General features: G+C 43.6%; 2 protein-coding genes across 6 annotated transcripts; both read left to right on the top strand.

Moving 5' to 3' along the window:
* The first annotated feature begins 1,118 nt into the window (after window positions 1-1,118).
* Window positions 1,119-9,411, top strand: LOC139669927 (uncharacterized). 5 transcript variants are annotated; one of them, XM_071550893.1, is made up of 5 exons: window positions 1,119-1,766; window positions 2,529-2,729; window positions 6,638-6,751; window positions 6,905-7,023; window positions 7,195-9,411. In XM_071550893.1, exons 4-5 carry the CDS (start codon window positions 6,915-6,917, stop codon window positions 7,842-7,844), a joined length of 759 nt encoding a protein of 252 aa, XP_071406994.1. In that variant the 5' UTR covers window positions 1,119-1,766; window positions 2,529-2,729; window positions 6,638-6,751; window positions 6,905-6,914; the 3' UTR covers window positions 7,845-9,411. The 5 variants fall into 5 exon arrangements, with proteins under 5 accessions (XP_071406994.1, XP_071406995.1, XP_071406993.1 ...); XM_071550892.1 differs by having other exon boundaries at window positions 1,124-1,809; XM_071550894.1 differs by lacking the exon at window positions 2,529-2,729.
* Window positions 9,412-10,142: 731 nt separating this feature from the next.
* LOC139669925 (nucleolar protein 8-like) lies at window positions 10,143-23,141 on the top strand. Its single transcript, XM_071550888.1, has 16 exons — window positions 10,143-10,692; window positions 10,858-10,920; window positions 11,217-11,295; window positions 11,609-11,756; window positions 12,881-12,949; window positions 13,258-15,177; window positions 15,449-15,550; window positions 16,988-17,107; window positions 17,423-17,507; window positions 18,356-18,500; window positions 18,807-18,890; window positions 19,497-19,777; window positions 20,619-20,745; window positions 21,216-21,286; window positions 22,286-22,368; window positions 22,680-23,141. The coding sequence occupies exons 1-16, from the start codon at window positions 10,554-10,556 to the stop codon at window positions 22,731-22,733; spliced, it is 3,570 nt and encodes a 1,189-aa protein (XP_071406989.1). The 5' UTR covers window positions 10,143-10,553; the 3' UTR covers window positions 22,734-23,141.
* The last annotated feature ends 672 nt before the right edge of the window (window positions 23,142-23,813 follow it).

Genomic DNA, 23,813 nt, shown 5'->3' with positions numbered 1-23,813 from the left:
CCACTGGAAATTGTCAACTGTGTCTTGTTTAAAAACCTCTCTTTTTTATGCTACAACCTTGTTTATCCACTAGACCTCAAAAGGCATCTGAAGGTTTCAGACAAATGACTAAGGAGCTGTCTAGCATGTGATACATTGGAAAGGGACACTTGAGCAGCCTTTTGAAAGGAAAAACTCAACGCTGGTATAACTTAGTTTGCAATTAAAAGAGCGAGGGACTAGGATGACAGCAGTGTACTGGCTGTCTGTATGACCTTTTGATTACGTCTTCCCATGGCACTGAAAGACCAGGGCTCAGTGAGGGGCTGCACAGATGAATAGCAGGAGGCTACTCTTGCCTAGCAGAATTGCAGGGTGTGACGTTCAGATCTGCTTAAGTTTTTATGCAGATTGAACTACAAGTTTGAATCATTCTCTTGAGCAAAATTAAAACTCAAACAAGTTATCTGTAAATACCAAAAACTGATTTTTATTAATTGATTGCGAGAGAGATGCGAAAGGAAAAGAGGAAATATAAGAAAAGTTAGGAAAAATGCTTAAGATTATTTATAGAAGCAGAGAAAAGATACCACCATGAAAAACTACTTGAGTGCCTTATCCATGTAACTGAGAGGAAGGGGGGGGATGCAGATGCTCTCTCTGTTTCTGCCACGATGTTATCTCATGGCTGCAAGAGGATGGTGAGTCTTTGAAATGCAAAAATGCAGTTATTTCCCCTCACGACCAGACCGGCTGGCTTCTGGAGTAGCTGCAAAAGAGGGTGCTTTATTTTAGCCTGTAAGAGAAAAATGCAGAGAAAGGATATACCTCCACAGACAGTCACAGACTATTCAAGCTGGCAAGCAGTCTCTCTCTCTAGGCCGATGCCCTCTCTCCAGGCTGACAAGCAGTCTCTCCTTCGAGGCAGATGACAGCTGGTGGTGTTGGAAGAAAGGTAAGACGAGCTGAGAGGAGAGATCCGAAGAAGACTAGGCGAGGCTTCCTAGTTTCTCCTTGTCTCTTGTTCCTCCAACTTCTGAATTCATCTTCAGGTTTTTATAATGCTTTCTTAATCTCTACACATGTTTTTTGGCACGTAGTCAGGTCCAGATGTGGGAAACTGATCACAAAAGCAGGATTTTCTGGCAGGAAGTATTTCCTTGAGAAAGCTTTTCCACTAAAGCTGACATGGCAATGTTAGCAGAATGTATTGAGAGGCAGAAAACAATGGAGAAATGTTGGAATTTTATGTAGTATTTCACCTAGAAAGCAAGCCATATGCTAAACTGCCTATGTAAATAAGTGCTGTAGCCTTAAGAACTAATTAATGAGATCAGAAATGGCTGCTGCCGACTTTCTCAGCAGATGTGCATGGTCAGCCAATTATGAGAAGCTTTGTAATATAAACAACATTGTTAGCCAATAATCAGTGCCAAAGTGTCAAGCACCTGCGGAAGGTTACAGTCTTAAAGATGTATATTAGTGTGTGTGCGTAGGAATAAAGGAGCCTGTTACTGCTAACTTCTGTGAAGTCGTCTCTCAGGTTCACAAACCCGCCTCCCATCGGTTTCAACTGGCGCCCGAAACAGGTAGCTAGCATTTCGCAAAATCTGGCTGGACCAGACGTGCGAATTTAGTCCGCAAAATCTGAAGACTTCAGACGTGCAGGACGCTGACCCACAGAATCCAGCCCCGGCTGGACGTGTGAGTGCCCTTGGAAACGAGGAAGAAGTTGGGAGGAAAGGTCGTTCGCCGTCAAAGGTCGTGGCCGGCACCCCGGACGTGCGGTAAGCTGCAAACTCGCATAATGGAGAACGGAGCAGCTCGAAAGTAAGTTTTAGAATTCCTCGCTATGCGAGAGCTGCCGAGTCCACCGAAAGGCTGGTGTATGGCTTAAGTGGACTAAAAAAGCAGAATTGCCTCGTTGCTCTTAGAAGTGGCAAAAAAGGCAGAAAGTAAGCAATAAACTTGAAAAAAGAACAAGAAAACAAACTGTTAATGAAAGCCAAGAGGCAAAGGACTTAAAGCCAATCTAGCAAAAAGTCATAAACTGCCTTAAGCAGTATAAAGTGGCGAAGATGGTAACAGTCGCGGCTTGGCAGCTGTTACATAGATGCAAAAAGCCGCAACAGCTTTTCAGCCATCGCCTCTGGCTTGGGGGAGGAAAGAAACTTGGTAGTCGTCTGAAAACTCTGACAGCGAGCCCATTCCCAGCCCCCCAGCCCTGGCCGCCGCCGCGCGAGTCCAGCTCCTGCCGCTTTCGGGATTCGCTGCACCCCCTCACCGCTCCCGCTCGCCCCTGCTGCCCTGCCAAGGGTCCCAGCATCGGCGCAAAAAGGAAAAACAGCACAGAACGAGAAGTAAAAAGAAAAGCTCTGTATTAGTAAAATAGTATAGTCCCATCGCACCACGTGGGCTTTGTTTGTACCATCTTTGAGCTCTGCGTGTTCCTTTTCAGCTTGCAAAGTGCTGTAAAGTTGCCGAAAACTGTTGTCTAACTCTGTTTTGCTTCGTTTCCATCTCTAACGCTGCAAAAGTGTTTTTTCCAGCCGCAGTCCAGCTTGCGTTGTAGGAGAATTTAGTGCTACGCAATTCGAACATGGCGCTTCTTCTCCAGCGGGGAGGAAAAGTTCCCCCCCCCACCCCCCCCGGCTCTAAAGAAAGGGGGGAGAGCTTCTCGCATTGGATCATCAGCTCTTTCTGTCATGCGCAAGTCTCGGAAGACATTCTGGGAGTTGTAGTTTGGACAGGTAAAGCTTTGCATTACGTCATCGGTTCCTTGCAAGGTCTTATGGGAAATGTAGTAGTCTCGCAAAGAGCCCTGGGAATTGTAGTTCTAGCATACACCCCCGACGAACTGCAAGCCTGTCAGTGTTGCAAACAGCAGGTAGCCTCAACGAACAGACCTTAACACACATCAGCCAGTTTGCCTTTGAGACAACGGAACACAGACACCTGATGCCCTGCGATCACAGTCCTGCAGTACAGCATGCAAGACAGAATGCAGTGTCTTTCTCCAGCAATTCAGAGAGCAACAAAGAAGTCTAGAAGAAATTTGTTGAACTAATTCTCTGTTAATTTAGCTTTTGTTAAATGGTTGTAAAGTGTTGTAAGCATTTAATAATCTGGGAAAAAGGTTCTATTTTTCTCTCCACAGGTTGAAGTCAGCAATGGATAAGAACAACCAATTTCCTCTGACTGAATCAAGATCAGTTACCAGAACATTTGAGCAACTACTTGAAGCTTTTGATTTGGTCCCTCAAATTCAAAATTCAGAACACCTGATGGTGACTGATGTGTTTCCATTTGTTAGTGTTAAGCATTTTCCAAAAGCTCTTTTAAAACTACCAAAGTGAATTGAAGCACATGATGATATTAGTTATACAGCATTAGATTAGTTAAGATATGCTCTTTTCGATTAAAAAATGTAGTTTATAGAAATACTGTTGTGTAGTATTGTTATATTTCTGTTAAAGTTTTATGTTTCTTTTGGTGCACCAATGACAATGCCTGCAGGAATGTTTTTTCATTTGTTAAGAAAATTAAGTTGTTAAGCTAACAAAGTAACATTTTTAATTTGTTAAGCAAATAAGGATTTTAAGTAAAGTTAAATAGTGTTTTAATTTGTTAAAAAGTTAAAATATCAAGCAAAATAAGTTAAAGTATTAATGAAGTTATCTAAGTAATGTTCATTTAGTCCAAGTTTAAGTCATTAAAATTAAGTTACATTTGTAGCTTGTTGTCAACTGTCATTAAGCTTGCTACATTACATAACAGCAGCATTTAAGTTACTAGTGCTTATAATCAAAAAAAAAAAAAGGAGGAAAACTAAGTAAATGATTAAATAAATCTTAATGAAAAAATTTAGGTCACATAACTTGTCATCTGCAAAAGCAATGGAACTGTAAATGCTGTTTGTGGTTCTGCTGTTATGAATGAAGTTAGCTTTAATCTATTGCCAATTCAAGACATTTAGTTTACCTTTGTCAATGCAACCAGATAGCAAGAGCTTTGTGTTAGCTGATCTCAAGTAAGGAACCCATTTAAAACATGCTTAAGTAGCATTCTAAGTTCAATAGCTAATCAGTGCCTTATAGCATTAATAATGCCAGTATTTTATCTGCTTTAGCAACTGGTGTGGATAATGGTTCTCTTTCAAATTCTTAGTTCAATTCCTTAGAATTAATAAGTAGTTTCGTAATTTAATTAAGCAAGTCTTATTAGTATTATTGCTGTGTGTATTAATATTATGCTATTAGGATGTTTAAGTGTATTAGACAAGCCATTCTGTAAGCAGTGACCGGACATAGGCAGTTCAAAAAAAAAGGAGGGCATATGTTGGAATTTTATGTAGTATTTCACCTAAAAAGCAAGCCATATGCTGAACTGCCTATGTAAATAAGTGCTGTAGCCTTAAGAACTAATTAATGAAATCAGAAATGGCTGCTGCCGACTTTCTCAGCAGATGTGCATGGTCAGCCAATTATGAGAAGCTTTGTAATATAAACAACATTGTTAGCCAATAATCAGTGCCAAAGTGTCAGCACCTGTGGAAGGTTACAGTCTTAAAGATGTATATTAGTGTGTGTGTGCGTAGGAATAAAGGAGCCTGTTGCTGCTAACTTCTGTGAAGTCGTCTCTCAGGTTCACAAACCCGCCTCCCATCGGTTTCAGAGAAACATATTTTTGACTTGTTTACCCGCTACACAGGGGCAGGACACATAAAAAGAGAGGGAAGTGATATGACCTAAGATCATGACATACATGAACTGTGCAGATAAAAATAGAGCCCAGGTCATCTGACACACACAGATAGCCTGTGAATGTTCTGGGTTCCTTTGGGGCAGAATGGGCTTCTTTCAAGGGATGGTAGGGAGGAGCTGTTTGGAAGTGTCTTAAAATGAATTGGACGATGTAGCACAAAGAGAGGGCTCTGCCTGTAAAATGCAGGCCCTCAGAAGATGCACCCTAAGCACAGTGGCCAGAGGACAGAGTGCTGATTGATAGCACCAATAACTGCTAGGGTGAAGGACAATATGAACCTTTTGGTGGCACTGAGCCCTTCTCTAGAAGGCCTTCACACTTTCGGTGAATTGCATCTGTGGCTAAAACTGGCTTTGCCCTTGTGAGTGCGCTTGTGTTAGAAGAGGTGAACTTCCCAACCTGATACTCAGCTTTGCATCCACCTTAAATGGATCAGAAAAACATCTACTGTGTGCACATGACCTGCACTACTGATTCCATCACCTACTTGCTGGCTTGAATATTGCTCTGTGTACAAATTGTGTCACTTAAATGCTTCCTTGGGTGAAAAGATTTTTGGCCTTGTACAAAACAATAATTAAACACAATTAATACTTCCTCTGAAACCAAATAAGAAGGAAGGTGCTAGAATTCAAGGACTTGGTTGGGGCAGCTGTGCTTTGACTTGTAAATATGGGGCAAACGTTCAAATGTCAATAGCAAAATTTCAGATTCTGAGAACTCTGAGCTTTTGCCATTAGTTTCTTGCAGCATAGTTGGTATTCAGCACTTGTATGAGGCACTCTCATATTGCATTGTTTACTCCTAATGAGACATGAAAGCATAAAATTTCATAGAAATAATACAAAGCAGAAGCCAAGTCCTTCCTGATAGCAGTTCCAAAGCCAGTTCGTGCTGGGCGAAAACTTGCCTAACTTGTTCAAGTAAAATAAGCCATTTATAGTCTTAAGTTCATGGTTAACACCTTGTAATTTCCATATTAATGACTAGGCAAAACCGTGGGCAGAGCTTTCCTTTTGGCTTGGAATTTGGGTAGTGGTCTCCTGACTTCATCCCTCGGGTGGTCTCAAAGCGTCTTCTTCACCGTTGGATTTCTGCCTTTTCTTTGTTCAGTGACATGACCTGTCAACCTTGTAAAACCTTGGCTTCAACTCTCCAAAATCTTGATTTTTACCATTTCATCCTATTGAAGTGTCTAGCTTAGTTTAATTTATGACTTCTAACCCATAGTACACTAGTTCCTATAACTACTGGACAATTTGTACCAGAACAAAGTGACTCTAGCACTTTATGCTGTTCAGAGACTTTGCTGTGCAAACAACATTTTGAAAAGCAGAATTAGAAATTTCACAAAATTAGGTTTTTTTGGTCTCTTTTTCCTCCACACCCAATGCCTCATCTGCATGGAGCCTGTGGAGGACAGAAAGACTTTCAAGACCATGGTGTGCCCAGAGTGCAAAAGCATCTGGTTCCACAGGGACTGCATCCAAGTAGGAGCAGTTTCCTCACCCCCAGGGGCACAGCAGGGGCTCAGCAGCACCAGGGCCTCACTCAGTGCTGCTTGTTTCTCCTGCAGGGACAGGCTCTGTCTGCAGGTATTTTAGCCTTCCAGTGCCCCCTCTGCAGAGGCCATCGGGAATTTCTCGTGGATATGTTCACTGTGGGGATCTGAATCCCCTTGACGTTGGTGTCCTTCTGCTGGGCTCACAACACAGGAGGGTGCAAGTGCTGTGCCTTGCCAGGGCATGCCCCAGCACTCTTGGCCCTACACTGCTTTGGGAGGGCCACGTTCAGCTTCTCACAGGAGTTGGAAATGGCACAGTGGAAAGGGCAGGGACTCACCTGCCAGATGCCAGGGCAGGCGGAGCTCATCAGTTTTCCTTTTCCCTGTCAGAGAGCCATTATGGGAGGAAGACGATGCATTCAGGGACCTGGGAGTGAGGCACCACCAGTGCAATGCCAGAGAGTGTCTTTATCCAGGAGGCAGAGAGGAGGCAGAGGAAGAGGGGTAAGTTGCCAGAGGGGGGCCGTGGGGGGCTCTGCAGAGGATCTGTGCCTTGGCAAGGGCTGAAAGCAGAAGGAGCCTGAAGGAGAGCTTGGCCAGATATCCCATGCTTTTGACACTTTGTCCTCACGGCCATCAACCTTTTTGCTTCCCCAGGCCCTGGGAAATGCTCCTGTGCAGCTCCTGTGCTGCCGAGGGTACCCACAAACGCTGCTCCAGCCTGACAGACAGCGCAACCAGCTGGGAATGTGGCAGTTGTGCTCCTCTGGACACAGGTAAGAGACAAAGCACACAGGTGCCCCTGGGCTGGGGCCATGCAGGGCCTGGCATCAGGTGGCCAGGATGGCTTGGCAGAGCCTGTCTGCTCCAGGAGGGCTGGGGGCACTGCTCTGGCCCAGCCTGCCTTGGGCCTGGGGAGCCCTTGACCTTCCCGCTTCCCCTTACAGCCCCCGGGAATGAGTCAGAGCTGGACATCCCTGACCTGGGCACACAGGACAGCAGCTCCTCCACCAGTCCTGGGCCTGACCTCACACAAAATGGCTCCTGCCAGCAAGGTCAGGCCCCAGATCCACAGGGCCAGCGCAGAACTCTGCGTGACAGAACCCATGTGCCAACACCAAGTGCTGGGCAGCGCCAGCCCAGGCAGAGACAATCGGGGACATCCCGCAGGCAAAACTGCTCCCGCCTGCAACGTCAGACCCCAGATCCACCTATCGGGTCCACAAGTCCCCATGACAGGAGCTGCGTGAGACCATCAGGTATTGCGAGTCGCACATCAGGGACATCGCGCAGGCAAAACTGCTCTCGCCAACGTCAAAACTCAAATTCATCCAGCCTGTCCAGAAGGCCCCACGACAGGAGCTGCCCGCCTGCACCGAGTGCTGGGAGGCGAAACCGAAGGGAGAACGCATCGGGAACATCCCGCAAGGGAAACCACTCCTGCCTGCAATGGCACAACCCAGATCCACCTGGCAGGTCCACAAGTCCCCATGATAGGAGCCATGTGAGACCATCAAAAAAATTGTTTACTCCAAAACAGGTAACAATCTCAGGGGAAAAAAGATTTGTTTTCTTGCACTGGTTCCTTAAGAGTTAATTAAATTAAATCCAATTAAAGTAAAAATAATTTTAAGACACAGATCACTGCACAGCCTCCAAAGACAGAAGTTAAATCAGGAATCTAATGAGGGCAAAGGCTTTAAAGACCTTCTAAGGATCCTGATTGCATTAGAAGCAGATCCAGCTGTTTTAAATTTGCTGTAAGAGAACAACAAACTGCTCTACAGGTGAAAACCATTCCTAATCAGATATAAAAATGGAATCCAGCTCTGACCAATTAACCTAACGACTCCCCTGGTTAATGAGGCACAGCTGTCCCAACACAGCAGCAAAATCTGCCTTCTGGTTAAACACCAGGAGAGAGGCACAAACTGCAACCGTGTTTCACAAACAGTTCAAAACACCTCAAATTCCAGGGAAAACGGTAATCTGACATTCAGCCTAGGCCTGACACATTCAAGGGACTGTGCAGGAGATGATGCAGCTCAACACTGATGTATTAATATTTTCAACCAGGAAAAAACATAAGTTGATTTTATGTGTTTTAAACCATCCCTACTCTACCTGCAAGATCCACACTAACATTGTTCAATAGAAAGGGATGAGGAGGGAATAGGATTTTGTTGGTTTATTTCATAGGAAACGGCATCGGAATAAGAGGCACAAGAAAGCAACATTTGAAAATATGGTTTGCATTAAAGACTTATTTAGTGAATAAAGTACATGGAATTAAAGAATCCCCATGGCTGTGCAATTCATGAAGTGAATGACAACAAGCAACAACTAGAAGTTCTCCAACTTTTAAAGCATCCTATTAGTTTGGAGGTGGGAATTTAACTGGATACAGGGGAGAAAGTTATGGTCATTACAAAGAGTATGGTGGGAAAAAGAAAAACACTACAGCAGCAGAACTTCATCCCACCTTAGCCAATCCCTCTTTTAAACAACAATAACAGGACACACAAACTGCTTACAGCTACTTGAACCCAAGGCTTTCACTAGACTGCAGAAGACTCAAAGACTATTTGTGACTTCAGAGAGCTTTAACTCCAGAAAAAAAACCCCACCTCGTACATATTTTTAATTATAAAGCAACAAGTAAACTCTTCTCACTCTAAACATACATACCTAAGCACATCACACATGTGTATTTATGCGTGTATTTATATACTTTTGTGCATCAACAGCGCTCATTCCACACTTCTACGCACCTGCCCGTCCACACCCCCGAGCCGCGGATTTTACGCCGCCACAAGCGGAGCCGGGAAGCGCCTCGGAGGGTCTGGGAGCAACGAGCGGGGGTTCGGCCCCGCAGGGACCGCGCCCGCCGGAGCCGGTGCCGCCCGCCGAGACTCGGGCTGGGAGCACAGACGTGCCCCGGGGGCGCGGCCGGGAACGGGGAGCCGCGGGCAGCGGGACCGGGGGACGGCACCGGGGAGCCGCGAGCGGCGGCACCGGGGGTTGGAGCGGAGCTGCCGGGAACGGGGAGCCGCGGGCGGCGGGACCGGGGGACGAGATGAGCGGCCGGAAACGGGGAGCTGCGGGCAGTGGAACCGAGCGGATCGGCCGGGAACGGGGAGCCGCGGGCGGCGGGACCGAGGGACGGAAGGGATGAGCGGCCGGGAACGGGGAGCCGCGGGCGGCGGGACCGAGGGACGGAAGGGATGAGCGGCCGGGAACGGGGAGCCGCGGGCGGCGGGACCGAGGGACGGAAGGGATGAGCGGCCGGGAACGGGGAGCCGCGGGCGGCGGGACCGAGGGACGGAAGGGATGAGCGGCCGGGAACGGGGAGCCGCGGGCGGCGGGACCCAGGGGCGGGTCAGCTGTTCCCGCGCCCGGCGCGCGCCCCCCGCGCCTTTCGAAACGCGCGCCAAGCCCGCGCGCTGCGCGCGTCTGGACGCTAGCACTGCTGCTTCCCGAGCGGGGGGCGGCCGGTCGCGCCTTCTTTCCCCTCCTTCTGAAAGAACGGCGCCGCTGAAGGGACAGTAGCAAAGCTCCTCGTTAGACACGAATGGGAAAAGCGTTGCTTTGGCGGTTGTTCCTGTGTTTTTGTTAATTTCTGCTCATGTATTGCAGAAAACGCCCCTGCTTTTCTTCGTGATTGGTTACGCCCAAGGCGCCCTTCGTCACAAGACCCAGCCCATGTGTTCCCACCACACTTGACCGGCGGGAAACATGAAGCCTGCAGAGAACCCGGCTGCCTAACGAGGCGGAACCCTTTCCGCGTGAGAGCTGGGAAGAGGTGCTGGGGGGAAGGTAAATCGAGTGTCGCCGCGGGGAGGGCACATGGCGGCGGTGAGGGAGGGGGGCGGCGGTGAGGGAGGGGGGCGGCGGGTCTGGGGGCGAGGGGCTGTTCCTCGGGCCCCCTTTGCCGGGTGGGGGTCTCTCGGGCCGGGCCCGGGCCCCTCTGCCGGGCGTCCCTCGGCAGCTCCTGACGCGGTCGGGTCTGTGCGGGTCTCCCATGCTTCCGAAAGAGCACCCCGGGTTATGCGGTAACGAGCCGCTGCCATTCACGATCGCGCAGCCGGTGATGCGATTCGAGGTTTAAGGCAGCCCCCGGTGCGGAGCAGCAGCGCGGGGTTTGCGGGCGCTGGACAGAGCAGGGAGCGCTGTTGGGGGAGCGATTTGCCCGTAATTTGACATTCCAGGCGCACTGGCCCCTGCGGCGCCAGTGTCGGTGAGCTGTTGTTGTCTCCCCGCAGGAAAGCGGAGTGTGTGTTCCTGGTGTGATGCTTTGACTTCAGGCATGGAGAAGGAACAGGTTTCCAAGCGTTTGTATGTTGGAGGGCTTGGCCATACGGTGTCTAAGGCCGAACTGGAGGAAAGATTTGAGAAGTTTGGGCATGTTTTGGATGCAGAAATTATTACCAGAAAAGATGATCAGGGTATGTTTTGTTTTATCTTTTCAAGGTTCATTGCTTTTCAGTTTGAAGCGTGAAATGGAATTTCTGCTTCAGAGTCACTTTATTTTCACAAAATAGCTTAATTTTCAGTTTTAAAGGAAACACTGATATTACACAGAAGTTAACTGGATGTTTGCCATTGATCAGGGAACCCTGTGAAAACTTTTGCCTACGTCAGTGTCAGCATTTCTGATGCCGAGCTTAGAAAGTGTAAGTACATCTTTCTGGTTTTTACTTGTTGATGTTTTTGAGCCAGGTTGTTTTACTGATAACACATCTGATGTCACAACAGGATGTGGTCAAGGTAGAGCTTGTTTTATTCTGTTGCCTTCTTTAAGCTTCAATTTTATGGGTACCTTTCAGGTACAAACTTAAACCAAGTGAGCAGTGAGGTGTAATATCACGCTAAAGAAACGTCAGCCTGTCATAGAAGGAGGTGTAGTGAAGTCTGGGCTGTGCTTCTTTAACGTAAAAAATACTTATTTTCCCATCTCGTTGTTTTGCAGGCATGTCAATTTTAAATAAAACAAAATGGAAAGGAGGGACACTGCAAATTGAGTTGGCCAAAGAAAGCTTTTTGCAGAGGTAAAAATCAGTTTTTAAAAATGCTTGTTGCTGCTCAAGTTACCCTTCTTCTGTTTATCTGATAATATTATGGCTGTGCTTTCATCTTCTACACTCTTTCAGTTTTCATAGAGAGTGGTGGAGTGTTGATGCATGTGTGATACTGCAACGTGATTTATGTCGTTATTCCCTTAAAGGGAACGTCAAGGTGTTGATTCCTTGAGCAGTGGGTGGCTGCTGTTCTGTGGGAGGGGGTCCCTGCCAGCTCGAATCCAGCACATGGGCTTTATTTAGTAGAGTACTTTTCCCATGTCTGATGTACTTCTTGGTACAGGCTTGCCACAGAGAGGGAGGAAGCAAAGCTGCAGAAAGAAAAGCCACAGAGAAATAACCAAGCATGTCTGTTGGAATCACTGAAAAAGGCTGGAGTTGTGGACTTCCACATGAAAGCAGTCCCAGGTACAGAGGTGCCAGAACACAAGGTATGCTGGGGGAGATGTGTAAGAGAAGTAAACCAAGAAAAAGCAAGCTCATTATATCTAAATTTATGCTAAATCTCTGTGCCTTATGTAAAGACATGTAATTATTGGGGGTGACAGTCCAAGTTGTGAAAAGTGGGCTGAAGAAATACCTCCTGTAGAGACAAGGAGAAGGCTCCTGTTATTCAGAGAGAGTGCTCAGGCATTGGAATGGGCTGCCCAGAGAGGGGGTGGATTCCCCATCCCTGGAGGTTTTTCAACTGAGCTTGGCCGTGGCACTGAGTGCCATGATCTGGTAAAGGGACTGGAGTTGGCCCAAGGGTTGGACTTGATGATCTCAGAGGTCTTTTCCAACCCAATCCATTCTATGATTCTGTGATTCTTTGCAGTGACTGGAAATAATTGTGATCTGCTTGTCCCCTCTCGTGGTGTTAAATCAGGAAATGCTTTGTTCCTTGTGTATGTTGGGAATTTGCATAAGCCTGTAGCATAATGTACATTCATGTCACCCTTAAAAGCTTGTAAAGAGACTGTGTGACTCACTTTTATACAGCACATAATTTTTGGTGGCTGGGCTGTCAGGAACTGCTCTCTGTGCTTCACATTCAGGATTAGGGTCTGCACGTGCTTACAAGAGGAAGATTAAAATCACTGAACATGCAAATTAAGACAGGAAAAATTATATTAATTGGAAAGTTTTGAAAATTATTTGCAAAGCACAGAATGGTGTTAGAGGGATTTTTGTGTGTGTGTGGCAAAGGGGAAGAGAGCAAAATAATAGTGATTCTGTCTGTGCAGTGGCTGCTGTTAACTCATAAACCAGAAGCCATATATTAGACATAGTACTTGCAAAGTAAAGAAATTTACTACTTTGTTATCATTCTTTATTTGCAGGTCGTAGAAGTTTGGGGGTTTGGTTGGCTTTGGGTTTTGTTGTTTTTGAGAAGGAAGCTGGCTAAGTTGCACAGTACGATTATATCTCACTAAAGAGCATAAACAAAAATGAATTAGTCACAGATGGTTCTTTTATTAGTAGTTCTGTTATCCAAGAACAAACATCTTTCTCTGTTCCAGGGTTACTTCCACTCTCTTTTTGTTTAACACCGTTTACTTTTCTTTTCCTATAGAAGTGGGTTGTTGGTAAATTTGGCAGAGTCTTGCCTGTCCTCCACCTCAGGAATCCGCAAAAGAATAAAATATCCTTTTCCTACTGTTTGGGCATAGGCACAGTTCCCTTCCTTCTTCTGTCATATGGAGAAACAGTTGCTGAACAGTCTTAATTTTGATTGCTATGTCAGACTCAATTTACTGAATCCCTCAAGTGTGTCTTGCAGTAAATTTGTGTGATTTGGAGCAGTTTCTTAGACTGCACAAGTCAGTTGCTTAAAGACATGAGATGAAAAAGGGCTCCTTGTTGTCCTTTCGTGTAGAATTCAGCCTGTTCAGAAAGACTCGAGTCTGTTTGCTGGAGGAATCTTGTTTTAATTCCTTAACTCAGACCAACATTGTGAAATATGACCCCTCAAAGTACTGCCATAACCTGAGGAAGCTGGAGCCAGACCGGGCACAAGCAGCTCCTGTGCCTGAGCTCACCCAGCACTTGGAAGGGAGAGATGTCAGTGCAAACAGGAAACGACAAGGAGAGTTCTCTGGGATGAAGAAACCACCTAAAAAACCGAGGCCACTGTGCAGTGAGGCCCTGAATGGAGCAGCAGCTCTGTCCTCTGGGTGCCAGCCCCGTCCAAAACACACCAGCTCACCACAGCTGAGCCAGAGATCAAACCCCAAACCCAATGACGAGTTGAAATTGCCTCCATCGAGGAGTCTGGATCGTAAAACGCCAGGCAAAGGTTTATCATCAGATCAGAGGAATGTTAGTGGAGTTACAGCTCGAAATAACACGAGTGTTTCTGACAGTGATGTTGATTCTGAAGAGGAGATCAGAGCCATGGTAAAGAAAGAGACAGAAAAATGGAAAGCTGGAAATGCTGAGACTGAAAGTGACCCCTTGGAAATCACTGGGGATGATTTTGGATTAAAATACAGTAGTCACTGGTCCTTAAGCAAGCCAGATGCCATGAAGAAAACCACTAAAGGAAGTTACAAAGAGACTGTGGAATATGGTAATGGTTATGATTCAGCAGATACAGATGAAATTATTGCTGAAGGTAAAACTCCAGATCCAAATAGCAGCAAAACTGCAATTTTAGAAGATTCTGAACAGATGAAGGTGGAAAGTAAAAAAATCCTAGCTAACAAAAAAAGTGGTTTGTTAAATGACTCATCACTGAAAACTCAAAATGTAGAAGGAGAACACATTGAAAAAAAGTGGAAAATTAAAAAATCCAAAATTGGTGCATTGCAAACTTCAGCAGTTACCAGTACAGCAGAGACAAGTGATAGTGAGAGCTCTCACTCGGAGTCTGAGCAAGGGGAGTCTGAAATCAGTTCTGACTATGAGTCCATGATGCAAAACTGTTACCGCTTAGACCTTTCCTTACATGACTTAAAAGCATTGGCTGCCAAAAACACTGGGACACCTGCAGAGGAATCTGATGGTGCACAGAGTTCTGCTCAGTCCCCTGCTGAAGAAAATCCTAAGGGTAATGCAAATAAACCAAAACTTCCTAAATGTCACCCTGCAGATAAAAAAAAAAGCATCTCTCCTGACGATGTGCTGGCTGATATTTTAGCAGGGGAGAATAAGGAAAGCTCCAAGGGACAAAATAATTCACGTTTGAAATATCAGCCCTTCAGGGGAATGGGGTCCCTTTGTGTGAAAGAGTCAACTAAGGACAGTACTGGGTTAAAGAAGGGGTCTGTAGGTTTAGGACTTGGAGCTTGTGTATTTTCTTCTGGGGAGGAGTCATCTAAAAGACAGCCCAAGAACCATCCATTGTGTGCACTTCAAGTCAGCAGTAAAAAGAGACAAAATGTGCCCAGTGAGCAGCATGAGGCACCGTCACCTGGTGCCTCCTCAGCAGATGAGAGACATCAGCCTGTTTCCAGGCCATGTTTACAGGGGAAGAAAAAAGACAGGAGTTCTCCACAAGACCACAGTTCAGAGCATGGAGCTGCCTCTCCCAGCCCTGATCAGAGTGACAGTGAGAGCAGTGACAGGGACAGCAACGCTGCAGGGGCTCTGAAACACGTTAAACGGCAACGGGAGAGCCCAAAACTGCTTTCCAAAAAAATGAAGATGAATGTAAGCAATAAAAAGCCAGAATGCGAAGCTAATACATGTGAGAACAGGAAGACAAGCCTTCTAGAAGATAAGGAGCTTTGTCTTCATGCTACTGCTTCAAAGGAATCTGCAAGAGACAAACAGGAGCAGGACAACCAGAGGAGGCTGGCGGCTCTGGAGGAGAGACACAGGGAGAGAGAACTCCAAAAGAAACTCATTCAAGGAGCACTTTCGAATCTGGTAATTACACTCACAACTTTTATCTGAATAGTCCAGAGTACAAGGAAAAGGGTAATTAATGTATGTGAATTAAGATTCCTAAAAATCATAGTCTGGATTTTCTGATACATTGCCAGTTTTGAGTATATACAAAATCCTGCATACCTCGTCCCTGGAATGCCTCTGGAGTTGCAGGAGGAATAGCAGAGGTCATGGAAATGCCTTTTAGATACTTCTGTATTAGTGCAGCAAGTACTTGCTGTGTTTGACCTGACATTTCCCCCTTTCCTAGGACAGCCAGCCAGCAGGGAAGCACAAACACATCCTATTCGATTCAGACACGGAAAATGAGACATTGAAAAAAGACGCAAGTTTGGGAAATATGCCTGGAGAAGTAAGTGTTATTAGGCAAAAGCCCTGTGTGACCATGCCTTTTGTTCTGAAGATTAGATTTCCTAGTGAAGTGCCAGAGAAATGTAGGTAAGTTTTGAATTAACATCAGACAGGTTTGACAGTACTTAACCATTCATCTGAGAAAGCTTGAGAGCTTGGAGAATTTGGAAGGAGTTTGAGATTGGTACAGAAGGTATTCTAACTTAGAAGAGAAAGAACTTCTGTATAATTAGTGTTGAAATTCCTCTGCTTTTAGGCAAAGGCAGGGGAGGAGATTGGGCTTGAGCAGTACAGAAGTACTCTGCTCTTTCTGAGACTGGATGAACTGCTAAGGCAGTATCTTGTTTTTGTTGAGCTCCAAAGAACTGTGTAAGGTTTCGTCTTTACTATCATTAGCAGACTCCTCATGATTTTACTGCCATGGTTTAGTACAATTAAATACTTATTTTTTTCTCAAATAGAACTTCTTATCTATGACATTTTTTAATTGCATCTCTGCTAAAACTTTAAAGCATTGGGTTTGCTTTTGTTGGGATTTTGCCTTATAAATGTATTGAGATTAGGACCATTATCGTTATTTAGCCATTGACATTTTTACCTTCCTTGATGTAATCAGAAATTTGCAATTTTTTAACTGTTGTAAAATCTGAGTTGCCCATTTGTAATGGTTCTACCCATGGCTTCCTCAGTAACCACTGTATCTAAGGAAGTTACAAGTATTCCACATGTGTCTTCCACATAGTAGGGGAGGAGGGGTTTTTGGTTTTGGTTGTCCCTTTTTCCTTGGCCGGGGTTGCTGGTGGGAGAGGCTGGAGTCTGATCCCTTCGGTTGCTGGTGGTTCTCCTGTCCTGGGTGAGATTGTTTCATGCTTGTTCCCCTTCCTTGAAGTTTTTAATTGTGTTTGTCTGTTTCATTTGGGTTTTTTTTGGTTTGGTTTTGTTTCTTCCCAATTTTCTTGTTGATCAGTCCCCTTTTCCCTTTCCCCTGGGGGTGGGATCCTACGTACTGTGTACACAGTGTGATTGTGAATGTTAGAAAATATAATTTCTTCTTTTTATTCATTTCAGTTTCTTTTGAGTTAATTTCTTTTCAGTGTTTCTTCCGTTTGCTGGGGAGGCTTTTGAGAGGGGGGAAGGGGGGCCAGTCGAAAGTTGGTAAAAAGCTAGGCTAAACCTGGACACCATTACGTGGATATTTTGCCCATGATGAAATGGAATAATCATAATTTTAATTTTATAATTATAAACCAGAGTTGCACGAGGTGTGTATACAAGATAAGATTGGCAGCATGTTGATCAGTGCTGGAAATGCACAGGGTTGTGCAGGAAATCCACTTTTTCAGGAAAACTGGAAAGGACATGAACAAAGTTGGTACTGATTTATATTCTCAGATGTAAATAACCTCCTTCTTTTGTTTTTCCTTTTTGTTTAACAAAGGATACATCTGCTCCCAAGCCTTCAGGCAAACTGTTTGACAGCAGTGAGGACGAGGAAGACAACACGGACAATGAACGATTCATAATTAAGCCACAGTTTGAAGGCAAAGCTGGGGAAAAAGTGAGTGAACCCATCACTGGAATTTAATTTTCCTCTGAGAGTCTATAGGGCCACTTCAGAGGAACAGAACTGGTAGGCTTGTATTATTACTGAGTATGGTTTATATCAATTTAAAATAGAATTCCCTTCAACAGAGGAAAGAGTGGCCATGGAGGAAATAATGTGTGGTGTTATCTTTGTATCCAAAGAAATTCCTGGAAAAGGCCTCAAGAGCTAAAGATTATTAGTATGTTGCCATGAAGTATGAAAAGAAAGGGATTGAACGTTGCTGATTTCCTCCTCCAGTGCTTAAGAGCACTTGTTTCATTTGTTTAGCTCCTGAGGCTGCAGTCCCGATTTGGCACCGATGAAAGATTCCGCATGGACGCCCGATTCCTGGAGAGTGACAGTGAGGAGGAAGGTAAAGCTGCCCATACTTCCTGGTTACTGGTAGTAATGGAGCCATATCATGGAGCTTTAGCTTTTGAAGCACCTTATGGCCTCCTTTGGCTTCTTTGGTGATCCCTTAAAAGAAAACCACCCACCTCTGCTGTGGCTCTGCATGAGAAACACCAGGGGTGGCTGTGCTTTCTTAAAGGTGTATGCTGCAAAAGTATTTGGAACAGCTGAGTGAGGCACATGTGCCTAATAAAACAACATTTGAGACTATTTTTAATACAGCATGATATCAGAATGTGTTTATCCACATTGAAAAACTGGGTAAGCGGTGACTTAGAAAAACCCCCTTTTGGATCATTATATTCATTTAAACTGTTTGTTTTGTAGCCATCCTGCAGCCTGTGGCTGATTTGGCAGTCTTAAGTAGGGTCATTTTTTTTCTTTAGCAGCAGAAGGCAGAAAAGCTGAAAATAGAAAAAGTTTGAATATCCACCCCCAAGAAAAAGAAATTAACCCAGTTTTCAGGATTCAATTTCTTTCTGAAACTTAAATTTTTGCCTCACTCTGCTATTCCCTTCATTGCTTTCATGTGATCTTCTGTAGAGCATCAGCAGTGGCAGAGGGGTTGCAGTTACATGACAGCAGCAGGAAACATGTTAAATACCTGATCTGGCCTTCACATGAAATAGATGCCCAGAACTGTTCTAACCCAAGATTTTCTACAGTGCAAGGGACAAAGTCTCTGAGTAGCTTTTAGATAAAGGAAGCGATGTGTTGATAGACGTGAGCTCTGCTAGTACTGTAGTGATACTATGCATCAAATATCACAGGCTCAGCAGGGAAAATATAATGTATTTCTTGTTATCTTAGCAGAGACAAAGAGCTTGAAGGCAGATGAGGAAGGCGAACTTGCTGCAGAGAAAAAGAAAACTCTGCAGATACTGGGAAGCCTCTTGAACATCAACCTGGAACAGCCTAAGCCAAGTAAAACAGCAACAAGTGCCAAGAAATTCAAGTATGAATCATCTGCCATCAGTGAAGGAGTTCTAGGGAGGCTTAAGTTTTGCCGGTGTTTCCTAACCAAAATTTCTGCCTAGATGGCTGAGGAAAGTACTTCCTTTCTTGTGTGTATTTGAAGTCAGTATTTAATGGAATTCCCAGGCACTGACTAGCAGGGACTTTCTAAATGTCAATTACATTTTGGAGTGATTTTGGTGAAGAAGCCAATTTGAATTTGTATCCTACTGTAAAGGTTTGGGGTAGCTTTCATTTGAGCCTTTAGAGTGTCTCATGGTTTCTCTTTGCCTTTCTGTTTTCTTAGAGACATTAATGCCCTCCGTTACGATCCCACCAGACAGGACCACGCAGTTTTTGAAAGGAAACCAAGTACTACAGAAAAGGAGAGGTAATATTACAGCTTGGTAACTATAGTTGTGATGTTTCTCCCCTTAGAGAGAAGCCTATGGCAGCAGACTGAGTTTGAAACTACGCAGACTGCTATTTTCTCTTTAGTCCTCCCTGTGATTGCAGAAATCAATATACAATAGGAATTGTGAGCACTAAAACCAGCATGCAGTGTCATCTTTTCTTTGTAGTCCATCTACTCTCTGCATGCCATTTTCTGTCCTCACTGAAGGTGAGAAAGGTCAAGTCATGGACTTGAAGATTTGAGAAGTTTTCAAGAGACATGTGTATTAGCTCTTATCCTGTGAAAAAGCATATTAGCTCTTAACATTTCTTTTGCCAGAAGAGAAATCTGTCCTAAGTATCTTCATTTATGAACTACCACATGTTAAGTGAAAAGTCCCTTAATGATGTGGGTAATAAAAAGGAGGCTTGTTCCTGCCTTTAGAATCAAAGCTCAGATGTTTCCCCTGCACTGCTCTCTCCCTTAAAAGTGAACTCCTCATCAATGGGCATGGCTGAGTTTAGGAAAACATCAAGAGCCAGGTGGCTCTTTCTTTTAAAAACAGCTCTGTTGTGTTACTGTCCTCCAACAATCCCATTTCAGTAAAGCTAAAAGGAAGAAGAAGAAGAAAGAAGAGAGTGAGAAACTGCCTCAAGTGTCTGAAGAAGTCTATTATGATATTGCTGCTGATTTAAAAGACTTATTTGGATCTTCAAAGAGCCAATCAGAGAAACGTGAGGGAATACCCTGGGACAAAGATGATGCAGAAGACTCTGCCCCACCTGACTATTTGGAACCTGTCTCTGGGAATAACACAGCTCAGGAGCCGAGTGGTTTCAAGTTTTCCTTCTTTGGAGACACAGAGAAGTCAGGTGTAAAAGAAGGTAAGAGCAGGACAGTGCAATTTCTAGTGAATGGCTCACGTCGGGCACTGTGCAGGACTACGGTGCTTAGAAATTCAGAATCCAGGGCATTTTCAGAGGCAAAAGTGAGTAATGAGGCAGAATCATTATGATCTTCAGTTACACTTGCCAGGATTGTGGTAGCTCAGCTTGCGCCCCAGGAATCTTGAAAGGGATGTTTTGAGAAAGAACGATTATTTATTTGTTTTTTTTAAACAGTGATGGACGTTGTTGTCATCCCCTACATTTCTCAGACAGGGAAAAAGGTGATATGCCAAGTCAAAGTTTCACATAACCCAACAAGATTTGAAATCAAAGGTGTGTTAATGGAGTAATGTGAGCAAAAGCAAATCTGGAGTTGACGCCAAGAACATTCAAGATTGCTTTATTATTTACTTAATTTTCTTATTGTACCTTTAGAAAATTGAAACTGAATGACCCATGACTATAGGGGATATAAGTGTTACACACTCAAGATTAAAACATACTGAATTAAGTCAGTCAGTAGGGTAGGAAACAAAACAAACCATGTGAAGTTAAATGAAAGATTTAAAAGAAACAAAGCCCCCCACATTTTTGTTGACTTCAGAAAGGATTCACTGTTCTGAATGCACTAATAAAGGTTTCAGGATATGAAAGAGACCCCCAGAACAAAGTGAAAAATACCTGAGCAGAGATGTAGTTCAGAAAGCCCGAGAGGGGGAGGTTTCCATCCTTCTTAAATCTGCTTTTCCAATGTAAGTTCTTCACTGGGAAGTAGGGTTTTTTGCTGGCAAGTAGAGGAATAATCTGATTTTTTATTTCAATTGTGATAATCTTGCAGAGCCCTACATCCTTGAAACAATAAAACCTGGAAAAGTCACATGGCAAGAAGATCCACGTTTCCAGGACAGCAGTTCTGAGGATGATGATGAGCCAGAGGCATCAGAAATTGAAAAGGATCAAGAAATGCAAGTTGTATTTGTTTTCTATTTGGTTGTAGTAATTTGCTGCTGTGAGAATATTAATAGCAGCACTCAGGTCCTGGGAAACTGCTGTCTTCATTCCACATCTCTGAGCAACAGAAGTTATCCTGGAAAACCATTCCTTGCTGCACAGAGTGTAACAGTGAAACATCCCAACAGCCCATTTGCTTTGACCTTGAGTATAAAAATATGAAAGCTGAGTTTGTGGTTGAACACTGGAGAAATTAAGTGGGTAATTTTGGTTCAACCCAAACCAGTTTTGGTTTGGCCAAAAGTCAGAGACGTAGTAAATTTTCTTTTATAAAAGGGTCTTTTTTATAGGAGACCGTATTTGGTTACTGTGGAGGAATGTTCTTCCATGCATTCTGTTTCTCTGAAGCACTACAGCTTTAACTTGCATTAATGGAATTTGACAGTAACTTTCTTGATGTTAAAGTTTCCTTGTGTTTGTCCAGGTTTCTTTGCTTGCCACAAAGAGAAAGTACAAGATTTTTCTTCTTCTCCAAAGATGATGAACGACTGAGAGGTACAGCAGAACTTACTCACTGTCACTTCTTTTTTGGTTTCTTTCAAAAGTCTTACTGAAAGTCAGGGAAGAAGTCCTGTCTAGTTATTTGTTCTGTAACACAGGTGAGAGGTTTAAGGAAAAAAATAAATTGCAAGTTTTCATTCGTATTTGTGGTCTAAATTGAGGTAGAATCCCATGACAAACTGCTGGTAACAAAAACACTGAACATCTGTCTTGCTTCCATTTTTTTCAGAGAATTGCCTAATATGTACCTGGCCTTTTAGGGCTTACCAAAAAAAAATCACAAATGCCTTTCAGGCATATATATCATCATTAATTTTTTCCTCTCCTTCTGGTGTTACTATTCATAGTGTTGAACATTCTTATTAGCCACTTATGTCCACATCGTTCTTGATTCTAATTAATGTGGATTTTTTTTTCTTCTGAATATAGTGAATTTTGTATTTAAAAACAAACAAAACAGGAGCAAACATTCACAGCCTCGAACGGTTCCACAGACCACAACAAGAATTGCTTGTGGTATCTTATGCAGTAACTTATCAAGACAGTCTTAAATAATGTTTTTTTCTTGAGACATATGAGGTAACGGTCATGAACTGTCTTGCTGTGTTCATACAATTAGTGCACTGAAATCTTCCAGCCTGTCTGATTTACAGGCCCTGTTGAAAGTGAGACCTCAGTCCTCAGCAGGCATGAATTTTCTTGGGAGATGTGGGGTAATGGTGCTGTGCTCTTAATGAAACAGGTGCAATTTCACTGCAGTTCCTATCTTGGCATATTAACTGCTGATGCCTTTTGTTTTTCTTAGTACACAGGGCAGTAGTTCAGAGCATTTCTGTTGGAGCCAATCATGTTGTGGGGGATAAGAGATTATGAATGATAGGAAGAATATGAAGAATAGACCTTCTGACTTGATTGCTGTCTTGCTCATGAGTTTTACAAACAGCAGCATTTTCAGAAGTGTTTAAGGAAATCAATTTGTTCTTTTTTGGGCAGAGGGCCCAAAGTTATTTTGTAGATCAGTTGATCTCAGTGAAGAACAAGATGGTTGGGAAGATAGACGAAGATTATTGATTGAGGTGAGTATTTAACATCTCTTCCTTGGTAACTGTGGGCATGAGGAGGGAACACGGCTGCTTATTTGCATGAAGAATTAGTTCAGGACCTCTAGAAAGGCTGGCAATTTTGTAATTGCTGAGGAACTAAACTTCTGTAGTATACAAGTGTGCATAACATCATGTTATGATGTCCCGTCAGGTAAATTAGTGAATCTCTGTAATGTACAGGACCAGTTACTTAAGTGTATGTAAAGATACAGGTGAATCTAGAAACTTGTATTAATCATTATTATTTTTTTCATAATTTTATGTTGTATTTTAAATATTTCCAGGAATGCAGGAAGAAGCATAAGGATGCAAAAAGGAAAGTGAAAGCAAAACAATAAATATTTCTTACATTACTGATCAGAAATGTTTCATATTTCTTCTTTGAAGAAGCTGCCAAACAATGTTACTTTCAAAACCCTTTCAAAAATCTAACAGGAAAGAATATTGGCAAAAACTGCTAAGACTTTGTTTCTAAATAGGGACATGTTTATTTTCAGTTTGATGTTTGTTCCATGTTTTGGGGTTTTGTATGTATGTATATACATATAGAAATACATATATACATATGGTTTGAATGTGACGTGCTGCTTTGTTCGATTTCTGGTAATTATATCATATAATGAAGATCTTCTGCTGTGTCCTCTGGCTCCACTGCTGAAGGCTGAGAAAGAACAGATACCTCTTTCTCTGTAAGATTATATAACTTGTATTCTGCCTAACATAATAGAGAGCATATTTTAGATTGATTTACAAATATTTGGACTGTGTTATTTCTAGGGTGAAAGTTTCCCAGAAGTTAATGAAAATACATACATAATAGACATATATATATACCCATCTATATATGCGTATGTGCATAAATATGTATGTATATTTACATGCATATATAACAGGTTTATGTAATGAATAATTTGTATTTGTTCACAGAGCTGAATTTTTACTTTTTTACTGAGTTTTTATATTTATAAATACAGGGGACAGATGTTGCTGGTGTTGTATGCTTGGTATGAAATGAATATCTATTCCTGTATGTTATGTCCACTTAGACCTGTGCTGCAGAGGCTCTGCCAAGGCCATCCTGGGCACCTGCTGCCAGGCCCTGCCTGGCCCCAGCCCAGGGACACCCGAGTGCTTTGCCTTTTGCCTGTGTCCAGAGCAGCAGAACTGTCACATTCCCAGCTGTCTCTCAGGCTGGACCAAGCACTGGACTAAGGTAGTGCAAGTAAGATTCAGCCTCTATTGCAAATAAATCAAGGTAAAGTGACTCATTTGAAACAGCAGGAAAGTAACTGTTGATACATCTGTCAAATCAGTAACTTCTATATCAAATTTTCACCTCAAACAAGGAATTTTAAGAGATTATAATGTGTTTAAATTTGTACGTGTGGCTGGGCTTCACCAATGAAGATTTGGGAAGG

The sequence above is a fragment of the Pithys albifrons genome, chromosome 3, assembly GCF_047495875.1.
Source record: "Pithys albifrons albifrons isolate INPA30051 chromosome 3, PitAlb_v1, whole genome shotgun sequence".
Lineage (NCBI taxonomy): Eukaryota > Metazoa > Chordata > Aves > Passeriformes > Thamnophilidae > Pithys > Pithys albifrons.
The sequence above is the reverse complement of the archived record's forward strand: the minus strand, read 5'-3'. Positions and strand labels throughout refer to the sequence as shown.